The 27764-nt window shown below is 43.2% G+C and overlaps 1 protein-coding gene across 3 annotated transcripts in view; it reads left to right on the forward strand.

The window, feature by feature from the left end:
- Nucleotides 1–27764, forward strand: part of bsk (mitogen-activated protein kinase dJNK) — a 99345-nt gene that overhangs the window by 12846 nt on the left and 58735 nt on the right. For 2 of the 3 annotated variants that reach the window (XM_075878286.1, XM_075878287.1), the window contains exons 2-5: nt 5916–6111; nt 7546–7675; nt 18157–18215; nt 27235–27418. In XM_075878286.1, the coding sequence (XP_075734401.1) occupies nt 5996–6111; nt 7546–7675; nt 18157–18215; nt 27235–27418 (489 nt within the window). In that variant the 5' untranslated portion in view covers nt 5916–5995. The remainder of the gene's footprint in view (nt 1–5915; nt 6112–7545; nt 7676–18156; nt 18216–27234; nt 27419–27764) is intronic. The other variant, XM_037428653.2, reaches the window with a different exon arrangement.

Raw genomic sequence — 27764 nt, forward strand, 5'->3', positions numbered from 1 at the left:
TATTGGCCGGTACCCTCACACTATTATGAATTTTCTTGCCTGACCTGGTTGGCTGGCAGCTACCTCACATTCCTTCTGACAGAAGTGCCAAAATTGTCGAACTGCTAGTTTAATGAGAAATCATTTAGCCAAGTGCTGGCTCCTTAACAATTGCTTTTAAAGCAATAAGGGAAACTTTAACATGACGGTCAGAAGAAATGTGACTTACAAGCAGTGGATTGCACTTTGCCCGTACACTGTTTTTACACTTATCAAGTTAACGCCAAGTTCCATAATCAATAGTGATAAAATGTTAGACTGTCTCCATTACAATTTTTCTACTGCTCTACTTCACCAAAGCTTACATTGTACAAAATGCTTATTGTAGCAAATTAGAATATGAATCAGCTTTTTGGGACCGCAGTTACAAACTTGATGGACTCTAGCTCATACAGTACAACTCTGGCCGTTTCATTCTACTTAACTAAATGCATATTGCATGCATCACTTCCTGGTTGTGCCCATTTCACAAAATTCTTACTGTTGTCTCAATCTACAGGATAAAATACCTATTTAGTCTTTCCATCTTACTCAGTCTAGGTCATTCTAACATAATGGACATAACTTCATATCGGGCAAGGTTTTTTTGGCATTCTTTCATTAAGCATACAGTTTTATGAAGATATTTATTTCACTGCATGAAAAACATTTTCCTTATAAAAAGATTGTAAAAGCAAGACCTGCCCGTAAACCGTGGATGACGAGACATTTGCTGAAAATGATTAGTGAAAAAATATGAATTAACACATGTCTGAAAAATCTAAATTTGGATGTGTTACACGCATTGAAAAAATACAGAAACCTGCTAAGGCTTTGTTCGAATTCGCCAGCAGTACTGTCATTTCATGTGGGAAAATTGTTGTAAAAAAGCTCTGTACAAACTTACTCTAATGCAGAAAAATGCTGTGCCAGCGATTGCCAAGCAGCTATATCTTCAACTTTCAACTTCAACTTTATTTCAGACAAAGACAAATAATATGTACACTTCACCTGTCTAGGAGGCGTGACAAAAAGGCACGAGGGCCTGACTAAGTGTCACATCCTTGATGCGTGCACATCTCAGTGAAGATTAATTAATTCTGCTTGATTGGTGTACATAACTCCTCACACACCTTGTCAACATTGCTTTCTGCAGCCATGACAGAATAGCTATCCTCTAGCTTGAGTTATCCTTTGTGCAAACATAATACATTGTAAAATTGTTATAGATACATATAATTGGTTCCTTTAAATTTTGCCCTTGTAGTTTATTTAGAATGTCAGAATGTTATTTAGAATGTAGAATGTTAAAATAGGTTTGGTTATGGTAACTAAGGCAACAGAGCTCTTGCCCTTAAATATGAGTATTTTTCTGGTATGTGTAATAACAGTATTTAAAGTGACATTAAAGTGACATTGAAGTATTCTTTCAAATTGAAGCATTTGTGGTGACTTTTTTATTTTCTTACATTTTAAATATTTAGTTACAGCCACATTAGGATCCTGCTGGGATTATTACAGCGTGCTTACTTAAAGGGAGAGCCACACATAAAACGGCGGTCTGCTTTCTGTTCTGACCACCTTAGCTTTGTGGTACCCCCATTTAATTTAAATTGAATTGGTCAATTACTACTGCATAAAAAGCTAGTGAATTCTTCATTGGATTTTTGAAGAGCCATTGTTTATGAAGTTTTGCGGATGCCGCATCTAGTTTTAGTTTTACAAAAAAAGTTATTCTGTTCTTGGTTAAAAAAAATACAGATTTCAAATAGGGGGGCAATACAATGTATGATAAAAACATTGTGATGGGGATTCATATTTACTTTCCAGGAGAGCATGACGATTCTTCCTTCTTGCTGCTCTCCCCACACATCCAAGCGCAACCCATTTTACCCTTCATTTGATGTAGCCAATGGCAGTGATCCAGCTAGCACGGTGGCACGATATTTATGCCACCCCTCAGCAGTGTACTTGTTTGTATTTTTTATATGAAATTTTCGTCTTTTGCTTTCGTCTTTGCGTTTTGTCTTTTGCAGTAACGTTGTTACTTAGATGTTGAAACTAAAGCGTGGCCATTTTTCAGCAGTCGAAACTAGGGAAAGAAAGTGCAAGTTTTTTCTGTATTACAGCTTTCTAATCTTGTGCCAGTCACCAACCTCATTTTTGCTTGGGCAGCTGTGCCAATGAAAGCATTGTGCAACTCATAACTATGGGCAGCATATTTGCATCACAGCTATACATCGGTAGGTTCTGTGGGTGAATACTTCAAAGTGCTATAAATTTTTTTCTCTTGCCGGTGTATTCATGCACACTTGCATGTCTTCTGAAAAAGAGTGAGACGTCATGTGAATGCAAGCAGCCCCGCCGTGGTGGTCTAGTGGCTAAGGTACTTGGCTGCTGTCCTACAGGTTGCGGGATTGAATCCCGCCTGCGGCGGCTGCATTTTCGATGGAGGCGGAAATGCTGTAGGCTCGTGTGCTCAGATTTGGGTGCACGCTAAGAAACTCAGGTGGTTGAAATTTCCACAGCCCTCCACTACGGCGTCTCTCATAATCATATGGTGCTTTTGGGACAAACCGTACATATCAATCATGTGAATGCACTCGTCACTCGTGCACCAATTAGGCAGGTCGTGTAAATACAATAACATCAGTGGGGTCAGAGCTCACTGATGTGATTGCTGTACCACTGGTTTCTAACCACACCTATTAGCCAAGCTACCACTATACATGGTACTATTGTGATTCCACCCGTCGCCATGGTCTATTGGTTATGGCGCTTGACTGCTTATCCGCACGTCGCGGGATCGAATTCGGCTATAGTGGCCATATTTTCAATGGAGGGGAAAATGCTTGAGACCCAGGTATTTATAGGTGCACCCTTAAGAAACCCAGATGGTCTAAATTTTTAGAGCCCTCATAATTGTATCGTAATTTTGGGGCATTAAACACCTATGATTATTAGTTGTGAAGGCACTTGTTTCATGCTCTTGCGGCAGTACTTAATGTTATGTATGACAGACTTCAGTTCTCATGTGCATTTTATAGTGAACCATAAAACTTTCCTTGAGGTTTATTTGGGCAAATTACAATGGGGATGTTATATATATATATATATATATATATATATATATATATATATATATATATATATATATATATATATATATATATATATATATATATATATATATATATATATTGCCTCCATCGAAAATGCAGTCGCCGCAGCCGGGATTTGATCCCGCGAACAAGAAAAACCTTCGTTAATAAATAAAGGAAGTGTATACTCAAGCACTCGTTTTTTCTTGTTAGACACAATATTAATGAGATTGAACAGACCATAATGCAAGGAAAGTATACGGGAAGTTATTAGACCTAATCGAAATGTAAATCTGGAAAAAGAAAAGTGAATGAAAAGATAACTTGCCGTGGGCAGGAACCAATATATATATATACACACACACACACACACATACATAGATACAATATACGATGGTTGCAAATTTGGTTCCTGCCCACGGCAAGTTATCTTTTCATTCACTTTTCTTTTTCCAGATTTACATTTCGATTAGGTCTAATAACTTCCCGTATACTTTCCTTGCATTATGGTCTGTTCAGTCTCATTAATATTGTGTCTAACAAGAAAAAACGAGCGCTTGAGTATACACTTCCTTCTTTCATTCATTAACGAAGGTTTTTCGTGTTCGCGGGATCGAATCTCTGCTGCGGTGGCTACGTTTTCGATGGAGGCAAAAACGCTGTAGGCCTGTGGGCTCAGATTTGGGTGCACGTTTAAGAACCCCAGGTGGTCAAAGTTTCCGGAGCCCTCCACTACGGCGTCTCTCATAATCATATGGTGGTTTTCGGACATTAAACCTCACATATCAATCAATCAGGTTTTGTTCTAGCAGACTTGGTGCCTTGAGGTATTATAGGAGGGATCATTGGTCAGCTACCAGTGCACAAAAAGTTCACGTACTACGTGACACCACACAGGCTCATAGTGTGCCACACTCGCCACCATGGCTACTGAGGGCGCTGACTGACACTCCCACGCTTAAATTCACTATATACCCAATGAAGGGGATGGGGGGATGGCCACCATGGTAGCTGAGTTGGTAGAGCATCGGACGCATTTTTCGAAGGTCGCAGGTTCGGTTCCTGTCCACGGCAAGTTATCTTTTCATTCAATTTTCTTTCTTCACATTTACATTACAATTAGGTCTAATAACTTCTCCTATACATTCCCTGCATTATTGTCTATTAGATCTCATTAATACTGTGTCTAACAAGAAAAAACGAGCCCTTAAGTATACATTTTCTTCTTTTATAATTGTGTATATATATATTACCCATTTCTCTTTTGTCTTTTTAGGGTTGTTTTTACTCACTCTTAAATGTTCCCAAATTTGAATACAGCTCTTTCATGTGAAGCTCATTTGGCAGATTGTGAATCCCAAAAGCATGGTGGACATTGTGGTGGTTGTAGTGCTGTTATCATAGTATGTTCTTGCACAGGAAGCTTTATTGTGTTGGTGGTAATTCCAGAAATTCTCAATTTTTTGGCTCTGCTGTGTAACGATTAAGCGGGAGTATTCTACCTGAATACACAAATATTTGTGTATAGAGGTAAGGGCAGATGGTGTGTCTAGTGGCCTACTTATGGGATTGTTTAGTTTGAATACATTCATGCCTTCTGTAAACATTCACTGAAGGCCTCCTGAGGTGGTCTTGATACAAGTTTTTCTCAGGTCTCGGGAGCCAAAAAAGGAAGTGTAACAGGTCTGGGGAATGCTAGGTTATAACCCCAGGTGGTTGAAATTTCTGGAGCCCTCTACTACGGCTTCTCTTATAATCATATGGTGGTTTTAGCATGTGAAACCCCACATATGTTTTTTTTTAAGGTAAAGCAGTGTACATGTGGAATAAAAATAAATTGACGAGTTTAAATCAAGGTGTAGCTTTAGTAATGCAAGTACTGTCTTAATTCAACAGCTAGAAGTGAAGTTTCGCCACATAGTTCAAAGAACATGCCATATAGCAGGGGCTTTGAGCCTTGGGCTCCTTTCACACCACCCTAGTCTTTGTGCAGAAATGTAAATCGAATGTGTGTTTTTCTGGTTCATTGACTAGCCTGTCTATTTATGGTTCTGAGAAGCCTTATTTTAATGTGAGTGGAAAAGTGTGTTGATCAATTACAAGTTTTTCCTGCAGTGGCTCAGTGAATGTAGAATTTGCTTCAGAGAGCATGCTCATAACTTCAAGACCCGGCCACAGCAGTTGAAAGAAATAATGCAGGAATTGCCATGCACATTAGAGAGGCCCAGATGGTCAAAGTTAATTCAGAGCCCTCTACTATAGCGTCCTTGATTATCTACTGTGTTGTTTCAGTACATTGAATACTGAAATTTTAGTAAATTTCAATGAAAATTTTAATGGTTTATCACAAGGGCTTCTACATAGAGTTATGATAGTATATCCAAGTAAGATAGAAGAAAAGGCACTTATGCTAACCTTAAAAAGGTGTTATGTTTTACTTAGTTTACGGCTCTGTTATGAAGTGTTGGATTGCTTTTTGGTCTTTTGGCTAAGAGTAAAGTGTACACCGTTTCAAAGTGCCTCACCTTGTTGCAGTATTGAAAAAAACATGCATGAAATCTTACGTGCTTTATTTGTCAGTTATTATTTCTTTTGTACACTCGCCAGAAATGCACTAATGTTCACTATTCAAGGAAGTTCTTGAAGCACATGTTTCACATTCTTCATACCTAATTAGAATGCTTCACATTCATGTGCCCTTGCTTATGCTCATTGAAAAGTGGTTTTGTCTCATCTATTTGCTTTGTTTGAAATGCAGCCAGTGTGGACAAATGTTTTTCTTAAATTTGTTTGCAGGGCAACCTCCCTGGGTTGTAGTCATGGCGCTGGGTTGGTGGCGGTAGGAGACATTGTGCTCTGGCTGCCATCGGTGCGCCATGTCCAAGCACTCGAGCCTGTTTTACACTTTTGAGGTGGTTGACACAAAGTTCACCATTCTGCGGAGGTATCAGAACCTCAAGTCCATTGGCTCTGGCGCCCAAGGCATAGTCTGGTAAGGCTTTGCTGAATGCCTTTACCCTTTGAGGGTCAAAGACGTACCTGTACATTATCCCAACAGCCACAAGACGGTCAAAAACATACATATATCCTGTACGTTTTAAGATACGTGCATTTTTAGATAATTTGTTTTGCTTTGCATGTGCTGTCTCATTTCAAGAACACATGCAATTTTTTTTTGTCGATGCCTCTTCGTTTCTGTTGCATGTTCTACTACCATGGTGCAGCGCCTAGTTTCGGTTTCATCCTTCTGCCAGTTTCCACTTTTTGCACCTGCAAAACTGACGGCTTTCTGGTTTAGAATCTTTTAAAAAAAGTGGTGGATTTGTTGCTATCTCGTTTATTGCTCCCTGGTACGCGATTGCACCTGTTTTCGTGCAGGCACTGAATGACACAAACAATACTGCTGTGGTTTTTTGTTTCGGAGACTCACAAAATCCACTTGTCAGTGATAAGATGAAATTTAAGTTTCGTACTCCTTTTTGCTTTCCAGATGCGCTCACAACTATGCAATTTTTTTCAATGTGCTCGGCTGCAAGAGTGAGTCCAGTGGCGATTCCTCTGAATCGCTGCTCGATTGGAAAATTAGAATCTGACTCACTAAATGTCAGCATTTCGTATAAAGCATCATGTTAAGATTCAGTTCTTGATGGGCAAATGACATCTTGTAAGGTGTACATGGCCAAACGATGCCGACTGGATAAAAGGTGGCTTTTCTCCCTCCGCGTCTCCACTTGATGCCACATGGTGCACTTATTTTTGTATGTCTAAACGACACAGACATCTACTGCCACACATAATTTTTTAACATTTGTGTACGTTTCTTTAGAATTTATCTTGCATGAAAAAATCGTGTGTGTAGCAATAGAACAAAATTTTTTTTTTTGTCACTTAACGGCTACTTCCCAAAAATCTGGACAACTGCTTTCTGAAATAAATTTGTCTGAAGGGAGTAATTCTGTGAATAAAAAAGAAATGCACATTTTTCAGATGCATTTCACAAAAACAAATCGACCCTCAAATGGTTAAAGAGTTTCAGAACAGTATATTTTTTACCAATGCTACATGAATACCAGTTTTCATTTGTTGCTTGTGTGTCGGTGTAATAATGGCAATGGAGTGCTTGGAACTAATGATATAGAAGTAAAATTCTGACCAACTGTGTAAAAAAGTGGATGTCAGTGAGGGCAAAAAAGGATTTGTGGTAAGTTTTAATACTGTCACCTTGTTAGCTTGCTAAATGAAACGTTGAATGGCCCTAACATTCCTGAACCTACTGGTGAAATATTACAACTAGAGTGGTTGGTTCCCTTACCTTCCTGGGTGTCTGCAATCTGAATATGATTAACCTTTTTTGAATATCACTTATGTATCACCATTAAAAGCATTTCTCTTTTGAGTTATTGAGAATTAATTGTTTTCATTCCAGTGCGGCCTATGACTCGGTGACTGGTCAAAATGTGGCCATCAAGAAGCTCAGCCGTCCTTTTCAGAATGTGACTCACGCCAAGCGGGCATATCGGGAATTCAAGCTTATGAAGCTGGTCAATCACAAAAATGTGAGCATTTTCTCATTTCCCTCAAACTGAAATGCTGGTAATAGAAGCAAGAATGTTTGCAACGGCTTTATTATTGGAGCCAGAGTGGCAAACTGGGTGTATGTAGTTGAAAGCCCACTTTAATGAAGTGATGACCTCACTCGAATTATTTTGTTAAATCAAGAAGTTCAGAAAGGAATTTTTCAGTTCTTCAAAATTTAGGATTGTGATTTAGCAACAACCTAAAGCTACTGCAGCGTTGCATGTAGCTAATCCATGCTTGCACAAGTGAGAAGTCTGCGAGGGTGACTCGTACGTGGAGCCTCTCATGTCCAGGCAATGCTGGCCAATTAGACCCTAACATGAAGTTGTCACAGGCTGCCGACATGCAAAGGTGGGGAGAACATATGCAGTGATTGTGCGAGCAGGCCAAGCAAGAAAGTTATGAGAAGGCAATTGCCATCTGAGGCATAAACTATGAAGTAGCTAAAGCAATCACTATGGTATTGCTGTGCAAGCATTTACAGTAACAATAAACCTCTGACGCCCCTAGCGTCATCTGCTACGTAATAGTGCTACTGGCTGAGTCTGTTTAGTGCATCGGCATGGTATGCAGCTCCATCAAAATAAAACTAGTGTTGACTAGGGTGACTATGTGTTTTACTGCAACAGCAATAGGGCCTATGCTCGAAGAAACACTCATCTGTGTCTATAGTTTGAATGAATTGCCGCAGTTTCACTCACCTGGTTTGGGGAAAACTTCATTAAAATGGGTTTCGTTAGATACAATTTTCATTGTATCACATGGTACTTGCCATAAGTTTGTGCGTCGAGGAGGGGGGGCGGGGGACACTGGGTGCCAAGCCTCCCTCTATTAAGTTGAAGTGGGTGGGATTGGGCGAGCGTAGGGGGATTGCAAGTTTGGTGGTGTAATCTAGTTGTTTATTTTGCATGCAGCACTGGAAGCTCATGCATTTCAGTTCAGATGACAACGAAGAGCTGTTAGAAGTGTTCGAAATAAAAATTCGGCAGATCCCGCGTACCTTGTGAATCGAGTTTATGCGAAGCATGCGGATGGAAGACGACGTGTTGTACTTGTCATACCGAGTCAAACGCTATGAAGTGTGGCTAAAGATATGTACAAATGCACACACAGACATACTTTAAACAGCCGCATATGTTTCTATATAACCAGTTGTGTAACGATGCCAACAGCAACGCGGATATTATTATGTATGTAATGTTTATAGAATTGGATAGCCAGCACTGCAACCACAATTGACATTTCATGAACATTATGGCCTATCACATTTGCTCGCGTAATTAAAGCACCTTTTTTTCTTGAAAAATCGGAGCTAAGTTGGGGGTGCACTTACTACGCAGGGCAAATTTTATGAAAACTTTTTCGGTATGAGCAAAAATTGCGGTAAGGAAAAAAAAAAAAAAAAACGCCAGGCCTGTGCGGAAGGCGCAGCACAGTTACAGTGAAAGCTAGAAGAGCTGCCTTTCAGAGCCTTATCAAAACACTTATTGGGTAACTACTGCAAGCGCACTTGCTTGATACCCACTAGGACATTAACAGTAAACTTCTGGGTTGTAGGCCGGCATTCGCTATGCTATTTTTCGTCATACTTCTGAGAAGCGTGGTATCCACTAAACACTTGCAAGGAATTTGGTGCTAATTGTTCATGCAGTGGCTAACGACAATGAGAAACTATGGCTGAAGTGGGTATGCGCCACATTTTATCAGGGAACAAGAACAAGTTTTTGTAATGTGCTGGAGCATCAGGCGGCCCACTCGTTATGCTATTCACATTGTGCGACGACTGGTTTTGCTTTTGCTTTTTTGAAACGCTTTATAAGTCGCATTAATGCAATTGCTTTCCGGACATCAAGCCTGCCTAAGGCAAGTTTGCCACCAAGTCGCAAGCACAAACGTAGCTCAGTGGTAGAATACTGGGCTGACACCCAGCAGACCCGGGCTTTGCGCTTGCTGTGTATTTGGTGCTAGGTTTTTTTTCTAATTTTGTGCGATATTGTTATGGACACCGGCGGCGGTGGCATACAACTGCGCGTGACCAGAGTCGTGATCTCATAACAGCTTTCGCTGTAAAAGTTAGGTCGCTTAGCCTTTTGCAATTGACGTATGCATAAGTGGAACCCCGATTTTATGACTTTCAGGGGACTACTCAAAACTGTCGTATAATCCGGGCATCATATAAAGGAAGAACTAAGAATATAGCAATGACACTCAGCCTTGCCCCAAAAAATGGGTATAGACTGTCTAAATAAACTCACAGCATGACCTTGTGCCTTTGCTAGGAAAGTAGATTATTCTTGCCAGCGGCAGCCAATGACAGTATAGCTTAGTTAAAAGAGGTGGGAGTGAATCCTTGTTCTCAAGTTTAAAAAGAATTGCATCCAATGGGCATCCTTCTACCGATAAATTGATCAAAAATGGCCTGCGCGTGAAAACGAAACCAAAACCGCGTCGCCAGTAGCCTCCCGTCAGAAGAGTCAGATACAGTGTAATCGCTATCACACGATGGCAACGGACCTTAAGTGTGCGTAGAATACTTTCGTGCGTGACTGAGCTATGCACATTGTAATTTGTCGTCTTGTGGAGTGCAACTAGTGATGTACTTCTTAGTATGAATGTGGACGTCAAGTAAAAGTAATCTTGCACAGTGAGAACAGCTGCGTCGCACCCTTATGCATCCGTAAGCCTGTGACTGCAAGTACGAAAAAGGCAGGAGATCGGCTGTATGTCGATCAGGAAATGTTTCGACAGAATGAAAATGTGAAAATATCAGCTCTTCGGCTGGCTGGAGCTACTTTGTGTGGATAGAGCTTGACCAGGTAATGACCCCGAATACGTACACATGCAATCGCGGCGTGTGTAGAAGCGCTTGAACTTCCAGGAGATCAAATTTTACTTTCTAAAAAGGGGATATCGGTCTCACTTTCTATTTTTCTAATCGTCAACCTAGTGCAGTGGTTCTCAGCCATGGATGTGTTGGGGACCCCTTGTGGACTGGTTGAAGTGATGGGGGGACCCCTTGGAGGGGGTAGGGGGGGTGCGTAGGAAAATTAACGCAACTGGAGCATGAAACAGGTGCCTTTTATTGCTACCGAAAACATCAAGCAAGCGTGCCCCTTTGTTTTAGACAGTTATCAATACATGGCACAGTCGCTTTTAAACAGAGTTGTATATGTAGAAGAATAAAAAAAATGTAAAAAAAAAGCGGGTGAGGGCTTTGCGGATCTTAGTAATGGCTTCGCAGACCTTCTTTTGAGAACCAGTGACCTAGTGTAACGCAAGTTAATATTTTGCACTCGGGAATATTTGGTCGACGTTTGATTCGAGTAAAGGTTTTTTTTTTCTTTCGAACGGAATCTGAATGGCATCGTAAGATGCAAGGTTAGCGTAAAACTGCATCGTATAACCAAGGTTTTTAATACAATATTTCTATGGGAATTTCGCCAGGACCAAACTGATTCGTCGTAAAACATGGGTCGTCGCATAATGGAAGTTTCACTGTATACCGTTTGGAAACAGGTTCTTTGTTGCACTTCACTCATCTTTGGTTACTGAAGGTGCTATCTTCTGCATGCTGTCCCTGCGCCGCTCATGCACTCCATAAAAGTGTTTCGCAGCTATCTTTTCTCGCTATCGTGTAACTGCAACAGTGGCATCTGCTGTGATCTCGACGGTTGGCCAGAAGCGTGTGCACGACGCTACAACGCATTTTGTCAACTTCATGGTCACCTGTCATGATGACCACGACGGCGCGATTGACATGGCAGCAAGTAACCACCGAAGCATCAAAACAAATCGTCACCAACAAGATTAACAACAAGATATGGCCGCTGCCTTGCTGTTTACATGAGAAGTTACTGTAGAAAATGTAGCCTATATCTCGCGTTCTTTGAAGTACGTGTGCATAACAAGCATGAAGAGGGAGTTTTAACCGAAGCAAGATTCAGGTGTGCTACCATGTTGTGGAAATCGTCACAACCTTTGTGGGCAACTAGAGCTTTTTATGATTTTCCAAAAACCTGCGATGCAATGGCGATGAATGGCCCTTCGCAACAGCCACGGCGACAGCGAATCCTGTCGTTGTCGCTCGAAAATCGCGTGCATGTTGTTGGGCCTTAAACTTTCATGTTCAAAGGAAGCGATCGTCGGTTGGCGCGGGCAGTATCGTGACCTTTGCTCGCTGTGTGCTTGTCAGTTGTGATGTCTCTACACTCACGCCATTCGTGAGCCCAACTGTGGCGTACAAATAATTTAAAAAAGAGACAGAGCACGTGCCACGCACAGATAAAACGGAAAACAATACCCCGCTTGGCAGTGGGTGAGGAGGGGTAGAGAGCGAGTGGAGGTGGCGGGGGGGGGGGGGGGTGTCGGCATTACAATAAAAACGGAAAAGATTCATTGGGCAAGGAAGCGGCAGGTGTCGGTCAACGGCACTGCAGCAGATCAATGTAAAAGGTGCGTTTATTACGTGGGGGGAAAGAAATCCAGATTTTGACGACTGAATTTGGGGGTGCGTTTACTATGCGACTGCGTTCATTATGCGCGCAAATACGGTAGGTGTAAAGTAGTTCCGAAACCTGGCGTGGCTTCGGGGAAGAATACTTGATTGCCATGCAGAATGCTGGGATTGGATTTTTGCTGGGACATTGACATCTATTTTTTGCCTTTGTCAGGTCAACGCTGCCGATGTCAGCATTTTCTTAACGCTCGCATTTTAAAATTACCCATGTCGATTTTCGCCATTTCGGGGTAGATATAAAATGTCAAGTCATCTGTGGCACATACCCGCCCATGGCTATGTGCCGCACGTCTAGCAGAAAGGGTTTATTGATGTTCGCGACTGGGTTTTAACATTATTCATGTCATGACCAGCGAGTCATATTCGTTGGACCATTTTACCCTCCTATACTAATTTTGGTTTACCCCAAACTAAGGGGGTGATCACGGGAGCACCCAGACGTGGGCGGTTATGCAGGCAGGCAAGCGGGCGGGCAAGCGGGCGCGCGGGCGCGCGGGCGGGCGGGCGGGCGGGCGGGCGGGCGGGCGGGCGGGCGGACGGACGGACGGACGGACGGACGGACGCCTAAAGTGCCTGCAGTATGCAAAGAAATACTTCACATTTATAATGTACATATGGTACCTCTAGCAGAAAACCTTCATGTCATTTGCTGTTTGTGGAACTGTAACTGTGCGCACGACTGTGTTACATACCAACATAGAAAAGGCATTTTGCTGTATAGTTTCTGAGTAGAGCATCGCTGCTGCACGGAGATAGATGTGTAGGTTGATGTGCACTATTGAAATCCGGGTTTGATCAGGATCCCACCGCTGCTATCCGTTGTTGAGGTGTTGTGACTTCGCCGTTACCGGCACCGAGGGACTCGGAAGGAAGACGCCGAGCATGAAGAGACTGATGAGGAAAACTGTACAGAAGTCTATTCCACATTTTTACAAGCGAGCATTTCTCACCACAAGACAAACATCTAGACGAAGATTTCGTCCTACATTGCGACGATCTCGTCGAAGCGCCTCTCTGAAGCACACTGTCGCTTTTTGGCCTTTCGCAGTCGCTAAACGCCAGGCCTAGGGAAACACAGAAAGACGTTTTCACCCAACCGGGTCACCACTGTTGAGGGTAATTTTTCTGGCACCACTTCCAACACAAACACACACGCATGCACACACATGCACACACACACGCGCACACACACACAACCCAAAACAGGTAGTTTCCCGGCCACTCTGTCGCATCCGGGGAATCATGCTGCCAGCAAACGAGATGTAACGAGTCCATCGTGTCGATGCTCGGGCTGACCACCTACACTGTCGAACGGTTGTCGCAGGCCAGGCAACTTCAATGACACGGGCTTTTTCATCTGGCGTTGATCTGAGCGTCGGTGAGCTCTCGGCCAAAGACGCACAGCGTGGTGGTCCGAGGTCCGTCTTCGGCAGAAACTCGGCGTCGCGCCCTCGGTGTACAAAGGCGCCACGTGTCACATTTCCGTGCCAGCACAAGCGACAGCAGTGCTGTGTGGACTAATTACAACCATGCACCTCCCAATACATGAGAAACAGCCGGCAGTCTTCGCGTTCCTCCTTATCGGCGGCTACCTTTCTTTTATCTCGGTGCCCTCGGCAAAGGCAGGCTCGATGATCGCAACAGCACAAATCACTTCGAAGGAAATCATGCAGTTTGTGCAAGTGAGCTTTTGTTCAGTTTGTTAGTGGGCGCCAAAAGTAGCATAAGCAGGTGGCAACAGTGCCGTTGAAGCAATGATGCTTAGATTAGTTTGGATCAGCTTGGATTAGTTATTTGTTGAAATAGCTGTATATGTGGTATATGCCTAGTGTGCATCGTTAGAAGTGTTATAGGTTGTGAACTTGCTCATTACTCTCAGGGAAGAAAGCAGACGGCCGTCATAGTTACCTACGTTATTGAAATTGTGTTTCCACATTCACGTTTTCATAGTGAATGTTGTATGTGGGGTGGCCGAATCGTCTAGGCATGTTGAATAACAATTGCTGTGGGGTAGGGTGACCAAACAAGTACAAAAACTTGCTCACAACATGGTTGTGAGCAAGTTTCGCTTTGCTTATCACACCACTGTGCTGTGCTTCTGAAACTGAAATGATAAGACCTGCAGTACCATATGTGTGAACTGATCAGATTTTGACAGGTGCATCGTCGCATTCACGAAGCCTGTCAAATGGGCAGGGACTGTGCGAAATTTCTACCACAATAAAACTCGCCAGCTCCCTTATGCATTTTTCTAAGAATTATAAAGCCAAAGCAGTCTTCTTTTTCTTCTCATTCCACTGTATCCCTACACCAAAAGCTTTCTACACCTCACGTGGTTTGTCAGTTTTTGGGGTCTGTCCACTTTAGATCAAGTGACAATGTCGCGTGATAACGTCATGATTTCAAGAATTTTGGGGACCTGTGACGTCAGCTAATAATTTTTTTAGCACTCGTATAGACCCCACTGGACACTTTTAGCTCTTGATGAGGCTTCTAAGCTTTCCCAACCATGTGTACTGTGCTGTTTATTTTGTAATAGTGTGCAGATATTAACTTTTCATACTGAATTGAGTACTGCCAAAGTCAAACCTGCAGTATCTACTTGTTCGATTATAAATCCAAGTGTTTCACACTTAGATTTTCACCCCACCCTAATTTCATTTCCAAAAATGTCATTTCCGAAGCACACTAGGAAAGTGCTGCTGTTTGTGTGATAGTTATACGAGTAGCGTATACTTGGGGAGTATGCACGCTCAGTTGAGAGATATGAAGTGTTGAAACAAATCTATATAGGAAAGAAGTTGTAGTCGTATTTGCTTATATATGTATATTTATTATTACGCTCAGTGACAATCATTTGTCTACAAAGTGTAGTCACACGTAATCACTGTTCTTTACGTTGCATTGCTTCCTTCGTGTGTTCACTTGTGAATAAGCAATTTAGTTGCTCAGGTGGTGGTTGCAATTGAAGCACAGATTTATGTTTTATGTGGGACGCACTTGTGCTAAGCAATTTTCGTGTAGGCTTTCGGGTATCGACTTTTCACCTGTATAGATAGGTTGGGTTTCTCCTAGAAAGAACCCTTACACATTTTATTATTCAATATCCCAAAAAGGCACAATACACATATGTTTAACAAATTAGCTACAGTGGGAGGGGAACTCACTTTATTGCTGTAAGAATTGACTGTAATACCTTTCTCTAAAGCTGATCAGTTCATTCGTGTATATATGCCTGATTGCGCCATCCAAGCATGAATTTCGCGTTGCTTGACCTCCTCTTTTCCTCTGCCTGCTCTCCACGCTTGCACCGCAACATGACCAATATCACTTTAATCCCCTCTCATATTCTTGAAGGTTTCAAAGAAAAAGAAAGTGGCAAACCATACATCTGTTTAGGGATGCATGAGGCTTGTAATATTTTAGCTGGAACAAAGGCAAATCCTTTCTGCCATGCATGCAGATTAAATCAGCATTTATTGGCTCACTGCAAGGCACCGAGAAGCTTTGTGTAATGATAGCCCTGAAGTAGTGGAAAGGAGCTTTCCGGGTAGCTTCTGAATGTAGCGACATAAGTGTCAAGCGGACTATGTGCGACACCCACTCTGTATGTACAGCCGAACTAAAGCTGGTGACTGCTGAGAAATCTCTAATTACTACGCAAGTGCACGGGGTGGGGGTGGGGGGGGGTTGTTCCCCGTGACTAAACACTGCCCGTATTCAGGGCAACTGACCATCTTTCTTGAGATGTTACTGCACAAACAAATGGTCACACTCTTTCTTAGAGAGAAAGAGATAGTTCAGAAACCAAACCATTGTTTCCAAAAATCCTTGCTGCCAGCGTGGCTGAGTAAAAGTCAGCACCTAACCACTCTATTGTTAATAGTTTTGCGTTTCCAGGACAAAGGGAGGCTCCTCGTTTCTCAACAGTTGCACGGGAATACGGCTGCCTGGGTTGGCGGTTTTTTACGCAGGGGGAGGGTGGGGGGGAGCGTTGCAGACATATGAAACATTTAAGGGAAGCAGCAGCGCCCCTGGAAAAGAACGGATTAGATACAGCAGGAACAGGCTCTTTGCGGTCGCATGCTACGATGGCGGAGAGCGCATTTTCTTCCTTTTTTTTTCAAATGTGACTTAGTGGCGTCTTCTGGTGAAACTACAAGAGAAACTACTTGCAAGATAGTGACAGTAGAACCACCACCTTAATGGCTCATGTTGCTGCACATCAACTGTAGAATGCGAATACCTAGCAAGAAAATGCTTACAAGACATTTTAAGCGACAAGAAAAATTATAACGTGAAAAGTCTTACAATGCTCAGCTAATAGTAAATGCTTGCTTTAGGTTTCTAGTAATTATATAAGGAATATCAAGTCTTAAAGGGGCCCTGCTACACTTTTTGAGAGTAGTCAGAAAATGCTGTCGATTGGTAGTAGAGGCTCCCGAGAACATGCGAGCCAAATGGTATAGCACACCACGTGGCCTGGAATTCACAATAAATGATCAAAGTAAACTAAAAATTGTTTTTTCTTCCCTCGATAAATGATGGACGCTCAAAAATCACTCGTAGAATGACCACCTATCAGCCATTGGCTGATAGTGGCGCGCTTGGTCGTTACAGAGATCGCCGCGGGAGGCCGCCACTTGCTTAGGCGTGCGTGTGCTATGTCACGGAAAAAGCCGCGTATTCGAAGAAAAAAAGAAAAAGTGCCCAAGATCACGAGGCGCGCGTGTCGTTTTTTGTTTGCTCCTCCCATCCCTCCTTGCTCAGCTTCCAGCGCTTTCGCCGGGACGAGAGAAGAGAGAATGGGGATTGCAGCGTGTGACAAATCTTTGTAACTTCACTCGTACTGGACATATTCTTAAAATTCTTGTGGCATTGAACTTGTGAGGCAATAAGCTGTTACAGTGAATTAATTCTACGGTTACTCAAATAAGTATTTCAGGACCCCTTTAAGAAAGATACTTGCACTCTAGACATGTTCAGGAATATGTGGGTAACATTTCATCCCAATCTGGCTACCAGAAGTACCAAAAACATGACGTTCATACTCAAAAAGTTGCCCCAGATCGGATCTTTAGAAAAACTCATTTTAAAGGTAAAAGGTAAAGGTCATCTGTTCAGCAAAGATAATGCATCTTAAAATAGTTTTTTTTCATCATAAGAGCTTGAGAATCAAGGTTATTTCGAACATGTGGCTTTGGTGAACTGCTCATACGAAATGCAATGGCAAGCAGCCAGGTGACAATTTCCAGGGGACTGTAGACAATGAGCATCTTCTGGTTTTTTAATAGCCACCTTGTGCTCTTTAAAAGTGATTTTGCCCTACTTCAAGTTTGATTACAATCTTCAATTTCTTTGTCGTGAAAGGAAAGAAACTACACTTGTGAAAGCAAATAAATTTAAAAAGTATGTAATTTTGAAAAAATAACTGAATTTTTTGAATCTCATCTCCCCTTAAGCATCAGTGTTGCCCTGAGGTCTGTACTCAGCCCACAGCAATTGAAAATCCTAGGTTACATATTCGAGTAGTCCACTGTAGGAAACTTGAAGATGGGACTCCTTGTTGTGTAGTGCTTCCCTTTGAAGTGCTTGCATGCTAGTGCTAATTATTTGAGAATGTTTAATAGATTTCAAATATTTGCAGACGTCTGTGACGTTTTTCCGCCTTTTCTTCCTTTTGCTGAAAAAAAACTTTTGCGGAAGTGCATTGTAGGAAACGGATTACACATCAATGTTTCGCGCTTCTGTAATTTTACAAAAAGTGCTGTCCTTCAATGAAACCTGAACTTTTTTCTGCTAATACATTGTTTAATGCTTTAGTCTGAGCACTTTTATAGTCTAGATTGATCACGGTGAAGGTGTGCCATCTACGCAACTCTTGCAGATTTATTTTCTTTTGCGCTCACCCTAGTGTTTACAACAGTGGCTTTGCTTTTACAGATAATTGGCCTGCTCAATGCCTTCACCCCACAGAAGTCACTGGAGGAGTTCCAAGATGTGTGAGTGGTTGCATTTACATACTGGAACTCTTCTGCAATTACCTCTGTAGCTGGCATGGTTTTGGAGTTGGATGTTTCCAGATGTGGTGGAGTTTCTCAAGTTAAACAAGCCTTAGTTCTTGTGCAACTATTTTTTCCGTAGAGCAAGTTGGTGAGCTCAATCTATAAATATCTAATTTGCTGCATAAGCATAAACATACATTTTTGCGTCATATTTACTCTCATGTTTCTATTCTTTAGTTGCTTAACTGACACTAGTCACGGTATAACAGGGCTGCAAAACATTTTGGACACTGTGTGAAAAGACTATTAGAAGGGCTAGTTGGTGTCATTAATTTTTAAAAATGCCCAAGGTAGACAGAGATGCTGAACAGAATGAAAAAAGTAAATGATGCATGATGTCAAGTGTCTGTGTTCACTTAGCCGCACCTTTAAAGATTAATCTGAAAACACTGCTGATTGGCAGTTCAGGCTCCTGTGAACACGTGAGCCAAATATAGCGATGTACGCAGCAGGTAATGTGCAATTATGTTTGAAAGAGCTAGGAAGCACTCACTTTTCTCTCGACAAATTAAGCCTTTGGAGGTAAGAATACAAAAAATAGTTGGTGTGACGTCCGTGAGAACAAAGTATGCTCAGGCATAGCTTTGACCCCCTTTGTGGTCCCCTCTTCGTATATCAGATCTTCACATGACTGTCGGATGTGCTATGGTGTCTTGGCTGATTCAGTGATTTCCTCTTTTGTAGTTTCTAATGCACTCATCAGTCTGAAAAAAAAAAAGAGAACGTGCCTAAAGCATCCGATGAATTGCTGTAACTTGCTCAGGCTTCATGGATTAAAACATTTTTTTTGCGGCAATAAATTCATGAGGCTATGAAATCTGGTAGTGAGATTATTCTATGATTACTTCGAAAAGTATTGCAGGGCCCCTTCAAATAGTCCCACCGTATGGAGACTGGTTTTGTCTTTCCCACTGCATTTGACCCTCAAGCAAGGGATTCAACCTATCTTAAAATATTGAGACAGTCTTGAAGGAGTGCTGACATGAAATTTATGCATGTGACGATATTTCCATTTTTGCGTCCCCCAGTAGCGACCCCCCAGTAGCAATTCACGACCCAACATGTAACTGAGTGACAAATAACTGTCTGTTTTATTGATTTGTGTCACTAATATCTAGCACGATTCAAAATGGCAGGTAAGCCCACCATTATTTAGCGCTGGCAGCGCTTACTTGCATTCGCCTCCAGACCACGTGCCAGCTGACCATTTGTTCATAGAAAAGAGTCACATGAAGCTCAGGTGCTCGACTAACAATTTGTCTGCTAGATGCACACGCTCAGTCATACCTCGTCACCAGCAAAAATGACGTCGTCGTTGTCATAAGTGTCTACTAGTGTTGAGGAAAACGTTCTGAAACTTGGAATTGCCGCGTTTCACGACGTTGTGAATCATTATTGCTTGGACGTTTTGCAAAAGATGAATTGAAAAATCGATGCCGTTCTAAGCAGCAATGGAGAGGTGCCTGGGGACTCCCACTTGGGCAATGCTTGCTGGTGTTTCTGAGTTAGCTGTATTAGAGAATTGCAGAGTGCACAGCATTCCAGTGTATGCAAAGAGTTCACTGGAATATCAATAAAGCAAATGCACACCAATCGAGAAATAGAATATATATGTTTCTACAAGAACAAATCTTTGCTCGTCAGGTCCTTCCTTGCACCAACAGATGGCCCTAACTATTCGGTCTCTCACGGTTACGGCTGCAGTAACCCGGTACAGTCAAGCCCGCTTATAACGAACTTGAGCGTGACACGACATTCGTTCGGTGTATTCTGAAGTTCGTAGCAAATCAAACATAGCTTTAAAGCAGTTGCGAGTTAAAATACAATATTTTTTCGCAAGAAAAAGTCTGTTATGCATGTATTTTGAAGAACAGAAGTGATTAGGTTGGTCTCGATTTTAATTAAAGCGGCAGTGTGCTTCTTGCCGAGGCCCTTGGCATATAGAAGCTGCCTGAGACGAATAATGTAGCCAATTGCTACAGGCACGCTTGTGGTGACTGGCTCCGAAGTTTCATCGTCGTCTTCATCCGATTCCTCCAAATCGCTCTTGTTGTGCACTTCATTTCAATGCCTTTATCCGTGCACTTTTCCGCAGTGTCGGCATCATCATCGGCCGTAATGAAATCATCCCTGCAGATATATAGAAGCTGCCTGAGACGAATAATGTAGCCAATTGCTATAGGCACGCTTGTGGTGACTGGCTCCGAAGTTTCATCGTCGTCTTCATCCGATTCCTCCAAATCGCTCTTGACGTGCACTTCATTTCAATGCCTTTATCTGTGTCGGCATCATCATGGCCGTAATGAAATCATCCCAGCAGATATCCCGCCCTCCCATAGAGTCGACGTGCTGCCACAAATCACCGCCAGAGTGGACCTGTAGAGAAGCTTCAGACTCTGCATCGAGTCCTACGTTGACGAAGCCAGCCTCAGGAAAACAGTTTCACACACATGTAGCAGTCACTTCCGCCTACGTAGCCTTCATCATCTCCAAAGCTGAATACTGGGGCACCTGAAGTGACAAGTTGGCTGTGCGGCAGTCAACAGCTATGAGCAAGTGCTCCACAGTGCGGAACCTATAAGAAGTCTTAAACGTGCAGATTACGCCCAAGCCAAGCACTTTTGACATTGCTTTGAGCAGCAGATAAAGGCGCGCAAGGCTTCCCGTCCACCATCCTGACCACACACGCACACCAACAGTGAGCAAGACGCAAACGTGCGACATACAGTATGGGTAGCAGGGAACTTCTCTGGGCCCACCAGGCCTATTTCTACCCAGAAAAAGAAACTTCTTAATTCTAACCAGCTTGGCTGGTGTTGTGGAGCACGGAGTGGTGGAGACGGAACAAAAGAGTTGCCATGAAGAGAGTAGACCAGACTTGTCAAAGACAAGGAAAGGAGTTGCGATAGAGTGAAGAGAGGGGAGCATACGGCAGGAAGGCAAACTTGAAAACCAAAACATGTCGTAAGAAGGCAGGGCGAGTAACTTGCTTGAAAGGTCTACGAAACGCACAACTCACGCGTAAGAAAACTTGGGAAAGCAGCCTGTGCGCACAAAGGTCAAAGAATCGCATTGTGGCACCAGCGGGCTTGCATGGCCTCACCAACTACATTATTTGTGATTTGTTCTATGTAACAGCCATTTTTACGCTGTGGAGGGCATGCTGAGCAGAGCGCGAAGCTAGCGAAAACAGGTTCTAAACATGGGAACAAATCGCAAATTATCAAAGTTGGTGGGGTACCACAAGCATGTGCATTGAAGGAATACAACACAAATCCAGACAATCGAGTACAGTCGGCAGGCACGGATATTGGCATATGTTCTGGTAACACTAGGCTGGTGACGCTAACGACAGTGTAACTACGACTAGTGATCAAAAACAGGGGTGGCTAGTCAGCCGACAGGGTCTTTAAAAGATGGGTGGCAGTGTGAAAACATGGGCCTCGTCTATCGATGTGGGGTCCTCAGAGTAGTGAATCCTCAGAGTACCTTAGCCGCTAGACCACCGCGGCGGGGCTACAGACAAACTAAAATTCATTATTAACGATACCTGTGCGTTCCTTGTTAGTGACAATATTTATCTGTACGCTACTCCACTTTGATAGCTTGTGGTCTTGTTGGCCTGTATCGTAAGTGTAATAAAATTACACATTTTCCGCGCTTCCAACAACAAAACTGCAGCTCACAACGGTTCCCCGACGTGCTGACTGATGAGTACTCTTTGAGTCATGCTCTTTCCTTTCTCCTGTATTTTATTTGCGATATGCACCATGTAATTGCATGAAATCATTCGAAACGGCCCGACAAAGATCAGGCGTAAAGAGTGAGAGCATTTCCAGGTGTCGGTGCTTGTTGGTGCCACGATAAAAGCACATGGATGATCGACCTCATCGCTAATAGTGCGTCTTCACTGGGGATGGTCTGCACCTCACTGAGCACGTCACAGTAGTGTCGGTGTTGCAGGATGCTGAAAGCCCCTTTGAACTTGTGTATGCTCTTTGCCCTCGAAATAAAATACCGTATAAACCGGACTATAGGTTGAGTGAGAATATAGGTCGACCCTCCAAGTTCAGGTTAGAGAAAAAGAAAAAAAAAGTAAAACAACCCAATACTGCCGAACCACATTTATTTGCGAATCGGGCGCACCGCACCCCGATCGTCGGAGCTTCTCTCAACCACCATCGCAACTGCTCCTATTCGTCCGGCGAAGCACCGCTGTCTTCCAAACACGAGAGTTTGTTGCTGGCCGCCTCCCACAGTTCGTCGTTCTTTGTGCCATCCAGCGAGTTGCTGATGCAATATTTCTTGAAAGCCTTTTCCATCATGGAATCTGGCAAGGAACGCCAGGCGGAAAGCACCCAGCCACAAAAAGTCGCAAGTGGAGGCCTCTGTTGGCGGCCCGTCGGTGTCTTTGGGTTGTCGCCGGACATCACTCTTGGTACTCCAGCCGCACTCGGTCCTTGAACGGCTTGTTCAGCACAAGGTCGAGCGGCTGGAGGGTGGACGTCATACCACCTGGTATCACGGCAAGGTCCGTTTTCCCATCGTCGAGTGCGCGTTTCAGAGCGTCGGTTAAGTGACCACGAAACGCATCCAACACCAACATGCTCCGAAGACGCTGCAGTGCTCTTGGCCGACGGTTCCACACTACTCTTATTCATTCGAGCATCATGGCCTCGTCCATGTATCCCTTTTTGTTTATGCGAACGACAACACCGGGCGGGAACACTTCCTTCGGCATTGTCTTGCGTTTGAAAATGATGAAGGGCGGAAGCTTTCTACCATCTGCCGTGCAGGCCAGCATGACGGTGAAGCACGAGCACTCGTTGCTAGTGGACAACAGCTTCACATCGTTGGCACCGCGCTGTGTGATTGTGGTCGACGAAGGCACGTCAAACCACGCGGGAGTCTCATCGGCGTTGCCAATCTGCCCCATCATGTAGTCGTTCTGCTCCCGAAGCCGGTTCATGAAGAGCTGAAAGTTTATAAGCTTGTCCTCAAACTCCTCTGGCAACTTCTGACAGATGAATATGCGCCGCGGAGAGAAAATCTTTTCTGTCGCATAAATCGACACACCCAAGAGTTTGGTGCACAAAACTCTTCTCTCGTGAGCCCATCTTCTCGAGCGAGTCCCACGGCTTTCTTGCGAATGGTATCCACGGTCACTGGCAGCGAGCACGCAGGAACTTTCCGCACAAAGTCCGCTAGCTTATTTTCGAGCTGCAGATGAACGGCACTTCGTCCACGAAATGACACTTTTCGAGGATCGCACATCTACAGCTTCCCTTTCTGTGCCTTTCAATAGCGCACACTTTTTTTTTCAATTCACCAAAACGGCGCTGAGCAGCCATATTCTCGTTCGCTTCTGCGAACTCAACAAAATCTAGTTTAAACGCAGCTGAGCACTGTCTCCTCGTATCGCTACTCATATTCCATGAACGAAAAAAAAATAACACTAAAAATGCAGCGCAATCTCAAGCGGAGCGAAAACTCTGAACATATTGGAAGCAAATCACGAACACACAAAAAAAAAACAGACAGAAAAAAAACAGCATGTGATTGAATTTGGATGCAGATGTGGCTGCGTTTGGCTTCTCAAGCACATGCAAGCCACATGTTGCCAGACAGCGGCGCACTTTCGGCTAGACACAGCTATATAAGGACTTTAGCTTATTATTTTATTGAAAATATCTCGACTTATATTCCGGTTTATACGGTGCAGCAGTGGTGGTGGTGGCGGCAGCAGTGAAGGGTGTTCCTATTAAGTGGCAGAACATGTGCTTCACGTTGTTTTCTAGCCCAAGGTTTTGATTGAACGATACGGAAAGATGTTGTGCTTGACCACAATGAGTTCACCTGAGTTTTGTTCAGATGCAGAGTAAATCTTGCACTGTGGACGCACTCAGACTCACTAAAATTTTTGTGAGTCACAGTCACTCGGACTCACACTCTTGAAAATTTTCTTAAACCGGAATAACACAGTTTTTTTTTTGCTTGCTTTCATTTACTTGATCATTTGATAATTTCATCACTGGGGATGGCACACGCTGAAAGCCTTGAGTTCTTTTCATGAATGCCTCAGCGTAATTTTTGGCCTTTTGGCTTTATAAGTTATTTTACGGATGGGTTTCAGTGCTGCAATGGTGGGCTGTTAATCTTTGTGTTTTGTACTTTTAACAACTAAACGAACATTGTTGTGGTAGACGCATATGCATGAAAATTGTTGGGTTGGTGCATACGATGTCTCATGGTCTTATTGGTGTCACAATATACAAAAACAAGAAAACGTCGGCTTAATAGACTGAGAAGGTGGTGCCCGTACGTCTTAAATGAAATAGTCTGTAAAAATGGAGCTACTGGTCCACCACGTACTCACATGAACACACACAGTTCGACCCCATTATAAATGTTTGGAACAACAAAGTTCTTGGAACTACAAAATAGTTTTGAGATCCATAGGCTTCCAAAGCAATGCTTGGTGGTGCTGCGACTCTGAACAGGCAGCGCCATCTCTGGCAGAAAAAATGGAAACTGGGGATGCACGTTTTGCGTCTACCTTTCTCTCTTCCAAGCTGCCGCTCGCTACCGTACACATGCAGGCTTCTCGTGCAGCACTTGCAGCACCGCGCAATGCACTGCTTGAAAAAAAAATCTCCCGGCTGGACAGGCACTTCAAAGAGCGAAAGTAATCAAAGCTGAAAAGTTTGTTAATCTCGTTTATGTTGTGGAGCAGACAACTATGCCCAACTTCACAAAAATGCATTTGTGAAGTCCGCGACATTACTGTGTATGATAGGTCGAGGCAAGCTTCCTTCTGTCATACGTTAAATATACCTAATGGCCTATATGCCGTGCGAAATGAAACCATGCATGCAATTGATGTTCTAAGTTGTTGGCAATGAAAAACAGGTGATTGTTGTTTCGATGTGCATGCCGGCAGTAGCAGACGCGCACTGTCATGAACAAACTTTTGTGGCGTGCAAAAAAGAAGCAAAGATGTCATGGCCATAGCACTAAAAAGGCAGGTAAAGTTAAAGCCATGTCCTCCGTATCACTGGAGCATCACCCTTTGACTTAGCTGTGAGGCAGCTAGCTTAGCTGCAAAGCTGCAAAGCAAGTAGAACTATTTGCCTTGTTTTTTCTTTTCTTCCTCTCTCTCTCTTTTTTGATTCTTGCACTCCCATTTCATGAGAATATCGACTGTACAGGTGTATAAGGTCTGCTGCGAAAACGTGGCTCAGTGTGAGACGTGCTGAAATTTCAGGCACGATGTGATGTCGGGCGTGCGATGAGCTCACGGAATGGGGGCACACGTAAACGCACACTCGAAGCACTCTACGAAGCTTAACCATGCACAAACACAGTGTGCGTGAAAGTCACACATCTCTAATTGTGACAAATTTAATTAATGTACTAAGTGTCAGGTTGGTTCAGTGGCTCTAATAAATACCACCCTAATGAAGCGACAAAAATAGAACAAACCAGCAAACCCATGTCAGAGTTTTCTGAAAAAGCACAGACGTTCATTCCAGTGCGATGGTGCAGCTTTCCCTATCGGTGAATTGCAGGCGGCGAACCTTCAATAGTGTGAGGAGTTCAGTTTAAAGCAACCAACAACGCAACGCTAACTGCAGTATGATGTATACGAATGTGAACATCCAAAGACAGCTACGTCTTACAAACACAAGGAATCAAAACACAAAGTTGTTTCAACATACAACCGTAACTAGACCTTCACAATGCAAGAAGACAGCGGGCAATCATTACTGCGATCGGTTTATGGACGCACTGCATTATGTACTGATTCAGGCAGTCGAAACAAATGATTTTTATTAAAGAATTGAGACAATCCAAACAGAAGGCGTGGCAGAGCTAGAACTTACTAAGCCTTTTTACTGCGGTGGTCCACGCTTGTTTTCTTTCTCTTTCAAACGACTTGTATGGCAGGGGATAGTTGTGCAGGTGGATCGCATGCTATGGTACGGTCTGCACTGTTGTGGCTCACAACAATACTTCGGACCTCGCCGGCGCTAACGTGGGGTCGCTTCTGTCTTCGCGTAAAGGCAATTTCGCCCAGTGACCGTCTCGTTCAGCGCGCCAAGCTGACGGCACGGCGCCGAAGTTATCTACACCAACTGCAGAATGCGTGACGCCGCATGTGCTCCTGCTGCGGTGAAACACACTGAATTGCCCGTACCCTCTGCTACGCCTATCCCCAATTTCCCCGGAGCTTGCCGCCAGAACCGTAGTGTGGCATTGTTGTCGCTCTGCGAACTTCAGCTTTGGGTCCTTATAGTGAACACATACAATTCATTTTGTACATGTTGACAGTTAAATTTCAAAGTTAAATTTCCACATTAACAAAGCTTGCTAAATGCTTCGTCTTCATGTAATGCCAACAGAGTTCAAGAAATGTTTAGATGCATTTTCTACTCACCTAAATGATCTTAAATATTGCCTGTGTGTGCCTGCAAAGTCAATTCTTTACATGTCATAGTTGGCATGTTATTTGCCAATTGCTCACTTTAAATGGCTTGACTGCATTCCCATCAGTTTGTACTGTCTACCTATTGGAGGCATCACGCTTGCCTTTTGTGCTGACCTGATCACTTTTACCTTTTACTGATATCGGTGTGTGTGTGTGTGTGTGTGTGGGTGTGCACTCATAGTTAAACCCGTTCATAAAAGGCATACTCCAAGCAGGAATTCTTGTCTTTTACATGAGATGTCTCTTATAAGCAGGGTACCTCATATGCATTTTCTTACCAACCCGTATTTTACTGTAGGCACACTGGTGTCTCTTGTACCCATTTGTCTCTTATATCAATGTCTCTTATAAAGGGGTTCAACTGTATAACGAATATATAGCATAACCACGATATAGTTATGCTAGATGCAACATTATGTGAGCTGACTATATTCTGTTTTGAATGTTGTTCTCGGTAACATTATGCAGCTATTTGGTCATGGAGCTGATGGACGCCAACCTGTGCCAGGTGATCCAGATGGACCTAGATCATGAACGCATGTCTTATCTTCTCTACCAAATGCTCTGTGGCATCAAGCATCTCCACCTTGCTGGCATTATTCACAGAGTGAGAACACTGCACTGCCTTGTGGTTTTTTCTTTTTCTTTCACTGTAAGTACGAATAGGTTTCACAGACAGAACATGTGAAAATTGATAGGGGGTGAACATTCAAATATTTGGAAAGGTATCAATGGTTTCATGCGCTGATGAGTTTTGTTGAATCCCACTGTATTCCAGAATCCATTTGAATTAATTTCATTGAAACCTTTGGCGTGTGCACTGGGGTGTGGGAGCGAAATGCAGGGAGGGCAGCCACAATCCCTAATCATCTAAGGGGGATGCAAAGTCTTTGCTTAGTTGTCCCATCAATGTTTAATGTGCAGGGCTATGGCCATGCAGTTTTTGATAATACACTCAAACATCATTATAGCAAAGTTGCACCTTATACAAAAATGAG

The sequence above is a fragment of the Rhipicephalus microplus genome, chromosome X (genome assembly GCF_043290135.1).
Source record: "Rhipicephalus microplus isolate Deutch F79 chromosome X, USDA_Rmic, whole genome shotgun sequence".
Lineage (NCBI taxonomy): Eukaryota > Metazoa > Arthropoda > Arachnida > Ixodida > Ixodidae > Rhipicephalus > Rhipicephalus microplus.